Source organism: Cupressus sempervirens, chromosome 3 (genome assembly GCF_028749045.1).
Source record: "Cupressus sempervirens isolate cs-2001-9-10 chromosome 3, ASM2874904v1, whole genome shotgun sequence".
NCBI lineage: Eukaryota > Viridiplantae > Streptophyta > Pinopsida > Cupressales > Cupressaceae > Cupressus > Cupressus sempervirens.
This window is the reverse complement of record NC_143120.1, coordinates 97,633,325-97,644,161: the sequence shown is the minus strand read 5'-3', so window position 1 is coordinate 97,644,161 and position 10,837 is coordinate 97,633,325. Positions and strand designations below refer to the sequence as shown.

The 10,837-nt window shown below is 35.3% G+C and overlaps 1 protein-coding gene across 1 annotated transcript; it reads right to left on the bottom strand.

Moving 5' to 3' along the window:
- Positions 1 to 7,037: 7,037 nt before the first annotated feature.
- LOC149564964 (putative pentatricopeptide repeat-containing protein At3g01580) lies at positions 7,038 to 10,566 on the bottom strand. Its single transcript, XM_089818488.1, has one exon. The coding sequence runs from the start codon at positions 10,345 to 10,347 to the stop codon at positions 7,780 to 7,782; it is 2,568 nt and encodes an 855-aa protein (XP_089674614.1). The 5' UTR covers positions 10,348 to 10,566; the 3' UTR covers positions 7,038 to 7,779.
- Positions 10,567 to 10,837: the final 271 nt, after the last annotated feature.

Here is a 10,837-nt window from a genome sequence, read left to right as displayed (position 1 = left end):
ATAGAATCATGATGAGCATAGTTAGACTATGATAAAAGACAACCTAATGATGACATCAACAAACACGCAAGATATGAGGTCGTACTTGTGGAAAGTTGTAAAGATTGTAAGCCAATGGTGATTTGTAATTTTGAAAAGATGTAAAGTTTTGTAATATCTTAATGAGGTCCTATTATAATTAATTGAGAAAGCCTAGAGGACAAATCAAGGAATTGTTTTGAAGATATGGTATAAAGGAAGGTTATTTTCCTTTTAATGAAGTATGTAAATGTGTGTGAGTAATGCATTCAAGTGTGTGATAAGCAAGGTAATTGGTAAATGTGAGTAAGCGATTCAAGGGATTATTGGATGAGAGGTTGGTGATCTGGTATTGAGATCTAAAGAGGATAAGTCCAGTTAGAGGACATAGAAAGAGCTATACATTTGTATTATTCTACAAGGAATAATATAAAGACCAGTTGGACAGTGAGTTCTACGGTCTTTCCCCTAAAGCTATTTGGACAGTGGGTTCATTTTCCTTCTACAACTCCTAACAAGGTTGGAATCTCCTAACGTGAATTCAAAGTCTTTTAACAGGGATTAATATGTACTAAATGTATTTCATTATCTCCTAATAAAGTTCATCCTCTAACAAGAAACATTTATATTAGTACATTATTTTATGGGTACCATCCCCATCAGAGTTTTCCATCTGATCAAGGGTTACCCTGGTTAACATATCTGGTGTTATTGTGTATGAGTATCTTGTTACGGTTGCTGATTATATTGTTCACATGGTTAAGGATTAATAAGGTTGATAAGTGTTTTAATATTTAGATAATTGATTCACCTCTCAGATATCGTGGTGGACTTTACTTTCTAACAATTGGTATTAAAGCATTAGGTCCTTGAAGAAAAAAACTTAACAAATTTGGGAGATCAATGGCAGGTTACTTCAAAAAAGAAAGTCCTAAATTTGATTAAGTCAACTATGACAGATAGAAGGAGAAGATGAAGACTCATTTTCTATGTATGGGTCTAGGATATTGGTTGATGACAAAGAATATAAAAGAGATTGTGGAAGAAAACAAACTTGATGAATGCAGTGAAACTGAAAGAGATATATTTATGTGTAATATGTTTGCCAGAGAAGCATTACTAACAACTCTTCTTGAAAATGAATACAATAAGGTCAAATCCTTAAAAATATCTCATAAAATCTGGATAGCCCTAGAATCTACTTTTGAAGGTGATAAAATGCTAAAATAATCAAACTACAAAATTGGATATGTTTATTTTAAGATGCTAAAATGACAAAAGATGAATTAGTGAGAAGCTATGTTGGTAGAATATCAAAAATTGTTATAGGAATCAAATCTTGCCAAGGATTTAAAGAGGAAGATGGGATAACATGGAAGATTTTGAAAACTTTGACACCACCATTGAAGAAATTAGCACAAATGATTGAACTAGTGATATTTTGCATTGAGAAGTTTACTAGAGAGACTTTATTTGGAAGATTGAAAGCAACATAAGCAAGCTCGAAGCAATCTAGAGAATTTCCCAAAGTGGAAACAACCTTTAGTTCATTGAGTGTTCACCCCTTCTTTATCAAGAAGTGCAAGCACCAATAGAGTCTATGCTAGCAACAATAGATCGAGATCTAAGGAGAATAGAAGAATTGAAGAAAAAATTCCCTTGCTTGTAAGAAGAGAACCTAGATGGTAAGATAATTTCTAAATGTTGGACTTGCAATGAATTTGGTCATTATGCTTCTAAGTGTCCTAAACGAGAGAAAAGGTATAAGAAGAATTTCAAACTTAGAAGACCTAGAGATTGTTTGTATGCAAATGAAGATGATGAGTCTGAGGAAAGAGTTTAGAGTGAAAGTGATGATGAATTAAGATTTGTGGCTATAAAAGAAGAAAACCTTGAAAAAGAAATGAGAGAAGAAAAAATCCTAGTTTCACAAGTTGAGAAAAAATCTGATTGGATTATAGACAATGGGTATTCACACCATATGATTGGAGATATGAATAAGTTTGTTAAGTTTAAAAATCATGTTGGAGGAATTTGTATTCGTAAAAATGCAACTTGTCATATCACGGGAATAGAATCTATTACTCTTGATCGATTAAAGCATAACCTATTGAGTGTTGAATAGTTGGTTGATAAAGGTTATCAGTTCTAATTCATAGAGAAAACATGCATTATCAAAGATAAAGATGTCAAGTTAATTGGAATAGGTACAAGATCTAGAGGTAATGTGTTTCAATTGAACCCTACAAAGATAACTTGTTTGGTTGCAAAAGTAGATAACAGTTGGTTATGACATAGGAAATTTTGTCATATAAACTTTGATAACATTGTGAAGGCTAGCAATACATTTGTTGTTATAGATCTACCTAGAATCACCAAACCTACTAATGTTGTTTGCAAAGAATGTGTTATGGCTAAGTAGAAGAAAGTTTATTTTCCTAACAAGAAGTTCACTACTACAACGAAATTGGAGATTGTTCATGCAGATCTGAGTGGTCTTACAAGAATAAGATGATTCTATGGTGAAAGATACTTTACGATTTTTGTTGATGATTTCACTAGAATGATGTGAGTAGCATTTCTTAAAGAAAAACTTGATGCATTTGAGAAGTTTAAGTTGTTCAAGAATAGAGTTGAGAATGAATGTGGTGTAAAGATAATATGTTTAAGATTAGATAGAGTTGAAGAGTTACGTCTAGAGAGTTTAACATCTTTTGTGAAGAAAATGGTGTTAAGAGACATCTATCAACACCTAAGACTCCTGAGCAAAATTTGAATGCTGAAAGAAAAAATAGGTCGGTAACTAAAGAAACAAGAGCAATGATGTATTCAAAACATTTTGGAGAGAAGAAGTCAACACATTGGTATACATCATGAACGAAGTACATATCAAAAAATGTACAAATAAGACTCCCATGAATTATTGTTTGGACATGCATCATCAATTTTAATATTTGATAATTTTTGGAAGTAAGTGTTATATAAAGAGAGATGATGATATTGGTAAATTTGATGCAAGAAGCAATAGAGGTATGTTTCTTGATTATTCACTGAAAGCAAAGCTTATAGATATTTTAATCCGAGAACTAAGACAATTGTTGAATGTGCAAATGTGAAAGTGGATGAAAAGTTTGGAGTTAAAAAAAGAATGTTGGATTATATTTTTGATGATGAAAAAGAAGAACATAATGATGTTCAAAGTGTTGAACAAAGAGAATAACATAGATCTGAACCAATAGAAGAAGTGAGAGTTGAAATAGAAACTCCCACACCAAACAAGAACTTGACAAAGAACCACCCTGAGAATCAGATTATTGGAAGTAAAGACAAAGGGGTGATGACAAGAAACATGATACATGAGGAATTATATTTGATTTCTCAAATTGATCCAAAGAGTGTAGATGAGGCATGCAAGGATGATCATTGGATTCAAGCAATGAAGGAAGAATTAGATCAGATTGTGAAGAATGAGACATGAGAATTGGTTCCTAGACCTAAAGAAAAGAATGTTATAGGAACTAAATGGGTATTCAAAAATAAGATGAATGAACAAGGTGAAGTTGTAAAAACTAAAACAAGATTGGTATGCAAAGGATATTCACAGCAAGAAGGCATAGATTATGAAGAGACATTTGCCCCTATTGCCAGAATGGAAGCAGTAAAAATGTGCTTGGCTTATGCAACAAGTAAGAAGTTTAAAGTGTATCAAATGGATGTAAAATCAATATTTCTAAATGGAGAACTTGAAGAAGTCTACATTGAGTAGCCTAAAATATTTCCTTTGACAGGAGAAAAGGATATGGTATGTAGATTGAAGAAAGCATTGTATGGTCTAAAGGAAGCATCTAAAACCTGGTATTCAAGATTGAACAAATATTTGACAAAGTTGGAATTTGCTAAGGGTATGACAGATAGTAACTTATATTTGAGAGAAATTGACAATGTATTATTGATCATTGTGATATTTGTTGATGACATAATCTTTGGAGGTAATGATAAAGCAAGTGATAATTTTGCGATGAGATGAAGAATGGGTTTGAGATGAGTATAATTGGTGAGATGATATTTTTCTTGGGTTTAGAGATTGTACATATGATGATATTTTCTTATCACAAGAAAAGTATTTGAAAGACTTATTGAAAAGATTTGGCTTAGAAAGTTGCAAGCCTATTGGTACACCTATGATAACTGGTCACAAGTTATCTAGCAAAGATGTGACATCTACAGTTGAGTAAAAGAAGTATAGATCTATGGTTGGAAGTTTGTAATATCTCACTCACACCAGACCAGATATAGTAAGTGTAGTTGGAATAGTAGCAAGATTTCAAGCTGATCCTAAGGAATTACATTATGCAGTAGTAAAAAGAATATTCAAATATTTAAAGGGCACACTTGATTTTGGACTATGGTATGACATATCAAGTGATTTTACTTTGTGTGCTTATACTGATGTGAATTGGGCAGGCAATATGGATGACAGAAAGAGCACTAGTGGTGCAGCATTTTTTCTTGGAAGAAGATTGGTTTCTTGGCTAAGCAAGAAACAAGATTGTATTTCACAGAGTGCAATAGAAGAAGAGCATGTAGTAGCAACAAGTAATAGTAATTAGATCATGTGAATGAAGAAGAAGCTAAAGGACATTGGGATAGAATTTTCAAAACTTGTTATCATACATTGTGATAGCACAAGTACAATGATTATGTCTAAGAATCCTATGTTGCATTCTAAGACTAAGCATATATCTATCAAGATCATGTTTTAAGAGAGAAAGTTGCAGAGAAATAGACCAGACTAGTGTATGTAAGTACAAAAGAGCAGATTGTAGATATCTTTACAAAGACTTTTCGTAAAGATACATTTGAGTATTTGTGAGGTATGCTTGGGGTTATGCCCTTGCCTACTTCTGAGTAGATGATGTAGAGAGTGCGCCAATCTAGTGGTACGGAGTACTATTATTTATCTGCACTGAATGATGACACTTCTTGTATGGAGGAGTATATGTGATGAGAAAAGTCATCAAGGACTCTTGGTAGTTGTTATAAAACAATGTCTCTAGACACTTGAGTTGATTGAAGACTTTGAGAAGATGATTGACATAATGAAGCCTTTGTCATTGATGTCAATGGGGAGAAGTATACATAAAAAACATCTCATATGAATGGGGCAAAATTGTCTCCTATGTATGGGGGATAAGTGTTATAATGGATTAGAGTGATTGATTAAATGGGGAAGAAGTTGTGAACAATTGATTTTCATCCATGAAAGAATAAGGAAATAGACATAACAATGTTCCTGTAAGTTTTGAATTTGATTGATAAAGAGGATTTGAAAAGAAGAGAACAACAACAACAACATAGTTTGATTTGGTATTCTTGGAACTTAGATGTTTTTCATCTATGTTGCCATCAATGCCAAAGGGGAGATTATTAGCATGAATGCGAATGATATTCCTTTAAGAGAGTATCCTAAGCATTAGAGAGTATTGTCACATGTTGCATTCATGACTGTGTTTGTCATTGATGTCAACATAACATTGTTTCTATGAAGACTAATAAGAGAATGAGATTGTACGAATTGTGTATTGATGATCAAGTCAATCATAGTTGTTAAGGACATGTTCTACACTATATCCTGATGACGTGAATAAGTGTTCATATAGAGAGTCGAATACATGCATAAGATATACTTGATTTACAAAAGACATTAAGCAGACAAAGTACTTGATAAGTGGTTTCTGATGTTTGATTTGTATCTCTTGATTGAGATAGAATTGTGATGAGCGCAGTTAGATTGTGATAGAAGACAGTTCGATGATGACATCAGTGAGTGTGCAAGCTCTAACATCGCACATGTGGAAAGTTGTAAAGACTGTGAGGTGACAGTGATTTGTAATTACGAAAAGATGTAAGTTTTCTAATATCTTAATGAGACCCTATTATTATTAATTGAGAAAGCCTCAAGGCCGACTCAAGTCTTTTGAGGATATGGTATAAAAGAAGGTTATTTTCCTTTTGATGAAGTATTTGGTAAACATGAGTAAGTGATCCAAAGGATTATTGGATGCAAAGTTGGTGATTTGGTATCGAGATCTGAAGAGGATAAGTTTGGTCAAAGGACAGAGGAGCTATACATTTCTATTATTCTGCAAGGAATAATATAGAGACCAGTTGGACAGTGAGTTCGGTGGTCTTGCCCCTGAAGCTATTTGGACAGTGGGTCCATCTGCCTTCTACAACTCCTAATAGGGTTGACACAACTCTTAACATGGTTGAAATCTGCTAACAGGGATTCAAAGTCTCCTAACATGGACTGATATGTATTGAATGTGTTTCATTGGCTCCTAATATAGTCCATCCTCTAACAAGGAACATTTATATTAGTTTTGTGGGTACCATCCCCACTGGGGTTTTCCCTCTTATCAAAAGTTTGCATAGTTAACATATCTGGTGTTATTGTGTATGAGCATCTTATTATGGTTGCTGATTATATTGTTAACATGCTTAAGGATTAAAAAGGTTGATAAGTGTTTTAATAGGTGGATAACCGATGCTCAAAACAGACACAAAAAACTATTACATACACATTTAAATGAGCAAATATAGATTTAACCAGGCACAGCACAGTAGTGTACATTGCAGACAAGGGTGAATGAAAAGCTAAGTGATGCAACAAGACCTCACTGAGTTTGTCGGATATTCTTATTTAATTCTGATTTTATTTCACCATTGTATAAGGTAAATAGTGAGAATTATGCTAATTTCATATATTGAAGTTATAGATCAGAGGTTATATGTACAGATCTATTGAGAAAGAAATGTACCAAAATTACTGACCAAAAAATGTTTATTTTCAGTTAATGTAGCGGTAGAACAGACAGCCTCAAATTTCCAACCAGACTGAAAACCTGATAATAAAAAAACAGAGTAGATCCACCAATGAAAGTCAAGCAGATTAATTTTGGAATAAAAGATTACAAGAATCAATCTGCAAAACAAACAATTTTCTTTTGAACATCAAGTGCCAAAATTGCATAATTTCATTAGTGGAGGATTTCCATACACTGATAGAATGAATGTTGATTCACTACGAATACTTCCTCTTTCTGAAATACTGGCATCTCTTTCTGTAAAAGTTCCTAATCAAAGAACTACATTGAAAAGATACAGCTATGATGGCAAACATAGATAAACGCTAGCATGTTCTTCCTTCTTGTGGTTTCTCCCACTACAATGGCCTCCATTGATGGGCAGCTAGGCATTTCACCATTGCAAATATTAGAACCATTGGCGGATGTTCTCATGATAGAAGATTGGCAAAAGATATCTCAATGGATTAAATAATCAAGGCCATGCATAGGGCCAACAAGGTCAGTTCAGCTGCAATGAATGCAGTGGGGACAATAACATGTATTTAGGGAAAATTGTTCGCTCCTGGTTGCAACATCAACTTTGCAGGCATTGCATACTTTCAACGCCATCTTATGGTTGACCATACCACCTTATCATGATAAGGTTTCCATTAATGATGCGGAGGTATGGGAAGTCCAAAACTGAAGAGATGTCGTTTAGACATAAAATTTCATTTCTCTTTGCATTCACCATAATCTGCCTGCAATAATCATGCATTCCTCAGAAGTTCTTGCAGACTCTTAGATTGATGAAGTTTTCCTGCAGTTATTACATTATAGATGAGCTCGAACCTTCAGAAATAAGATTCAAAACCATTGTAATATAACTGTCAGCCATATTTTTCTTCTTCAATTATTCTATATCATGCAGCGATGGGTTAGTATCAGGCATATATCCTGCATCTTTCATCTGCCTAGTCAAAGTATCCAACATTGCATAAATTTTTATATATTCAGGATGGGATTTATCTCCTGACTGGAATGAATGGAACCTATTGCTGATTTGAATAGAACTCCATCCTGATGTCTTTTTCAGTCCTCTGTCTTCCATCTTTGTTCTCACCTTAGCTACTTCATCCCAGCTGCCAGCTGCAGCATATAGGTTTGACAACAGTACGTAATATCCAGCATTTTTAGGTTCCAACTCTAAGAGAATCTCTGCAACATGCTCTCCTACGACGGTATTGCAGTGGATTTTGCATGCGCCAAGCAATGTTCCCCACACATCAGCATTAGGGGTTACTGGCATCTTTTGAATGAAGTCATGTGCCTCGTGTATATGTCCAGCACGCCCAAGAAGGTCAACCATACAGGCACAATGCTGCAGCATTGGTGAAATGTTGTAATCCCTACTCATGCAATTGAATTGCCTCCAACCCTCATCCACCAACCCTGAATGACTACAAGCTGACAAAACAGAAATGAAAGTGATCCCATTTGGCTTCAAGCCTTTTTGTTGCATCTGAGAGAAAAGAACAAGGGCCTCTTCACCATTCCCATGCATTCCATACCCTGCAATCATTGCGCTATATGCAACTGCGGTCTTTTTAGAAATGTTGTCAAACAACTGCCTAGAAATGCCCACACTTCCACACTTGGCATACATGTCTATAAGGGCTGTCTCAATAAAAACATCGAACTCTAAACCACTTCTAATAACATAAGCATGAATCCACATGCCCTGCTGCAAAGCTCCTAAATTAGAACATGCCAAGAGCAAACTTACCATTGTCTCTGCATCAGGTTTCACATTCCCCAGCTGCATGTCAGCAAAAAGTTCCAACGCCTCGTTAGCAGAGTCATTCTGGGCATATCCAGAAATCATCGCATTCCATGAGACCACATCTCTGATACACATTCTGTCAAACATTTTGTGCGCAGTGTCTAGACTTTTACACTTGGCATACATGTCTATCAGAGAATTAGCTACATATACATTCGACTCAAGACGAGTTCTTATTATGAAGTCGTGGATCGACTTACCTTGTTGCAAATCTTGCACATGTGCACATGCGGTAAGCACACTCACAATGGTGAACGAGTCTGGCATCGTGCCTGCTAGTTGCATCTCATTGAACATAATTAGAGCTTGTGTCGGATGTCCATTTTGCACATACCCTGCAATAATGGTATTCCATGAGACAAGGCCTCTCTGAGGCATTTGGTCGAACACAAGACGTGCATCCTTTAGACTAAGACATTTGGCATACATGTCAATAATAGAATTGGCCACAAACTCATTTGACACAAGTCCGTGTCCTACAACATAATCATGAATTAGCTTCGCCAGTTGCAGTAACCCCAATTCAGCACACACTGACAACATGGAAGTCATTGTCATTGAATTAGGTTCCACACCTACAAGTCTCATTTGATTAAAGACTTCTAAAGCCTCTATTCCCTGTAGATTCTGTGCATAACCGGCAATCATCGCAGTCCACGAAACTACACTTTTCTGTGGCATATTCTTAAACACTTTAAGTGAAGATTCCATTCTCCTACATTTGGCATACATTGCAATCAGCGAATTGCCTACCTCAATATCCAATTCAAACCCATGTCTAACAACATATTCATGAGCTAAGATCCCTCGTTGCAGATCCTCCCCATCCCCACATGCCTGCAACACGCTCACCATAACAACCGAATCTGGCGACATGACTTGTACCGTCTGCATTTCCTCAAAGAGCATCAATGCTTCCTTGGCATATCCATTTTGTGCATACCCTGCAATTATTGCACTCCATGAAAAGACGTCTCTAACAGACATTTTGTCAAACACTTCGCGTGCCTCCTGTAGACTTCCACATTTTGCATACATATTTATCAGCGCAGTCTCCACAATAACATGGGACTCAAAATCTGATTCAACTATGTCATCATGAACCTCTCTTCCCTCTTGCAGGGCGAATAAACTTGCGCACGCCTTTAGGACAAAGGGAAAGGTAAAATTGTCCGATTCTATGCCTAACCACCGCATTTTTTTATAAAGGCTTAAAATTTCCTTCCAGAAACCATGCTGGCTAAAAATCTTGATAATTAAATTGCACAAATAAACATCTGGATATTCTATTCGACGGAAAACCAGACAGGAATTTTTTATACTGTCATAATTGGAATATATATTAAGGAGTTTGGCAGCTAGAAATATGTCTTGTTCAAGGCCTGCTATGAGCACGCGGGCATGTATTTGTTTGAGAACTTTACGGTTTGCACAGAAATGTAGTAAATGAACAAAGTCATCTGTGTCTGTGCTTGTGCTTGTAGTAAAATCGGCATTTTCATTTGTATTCGATTTGTGCTGAATTTGAATGTGAAAAAGGACGGCCATTCTATTGACATTGAAAGAATTGTATTTGAATTTGAATAAAGTGGAGAAGAAAGGAAATTGCAGAAATAACATTTGAATTTGTTTCTGCATCAAGGCATGATTTGCTATTTAAGGGAAAACACTTGTTGGGTTTACATGAACTTTTATAAAAATCGAAGATGCGATGAAATAGCTACTTGTTTCACAATGTCATTGCATGTCCAATTCAAGTAAAATTGCAGTGCCCGCATAGAGCAAGGAAGTGACGAAATCCAATACGTTACTCGTTTAATCTATTGCAAGCAACTCCCCAGTTTGTTATTTATAGGAATCTGTACAAATTAGCAAATCTGCAGTCAACCTTTTAAACTGGAGGGGTAGAACGACGCGCAATTTATACTTGCCTTCTACAGTTGTTTAGTCTGGACAAAGTTTCGATTGGTTTTGTTTTCTTCGTACCGGAATCAATATGTTAACTTGCTGTCTTTGGATTTAAATCATCCTGATTCTATACCAGGGTATATCTATTACTTTGTTAAATTTGTTATTTGTTTATTTATTTAATGTATGTTTCTATCACTGATTAAAAGAGAAAAGGTGG

Bases quoted from the DNA above. Each gene is read 5' to 3' on its own strand.
- LOC149564964 (XM_089818488.1), bottom strand. From the start codon at position 10,347: ATGCAGAAACAAATTCAAATGTTATTTCTGCAATTTCCTTTCTTCTCC.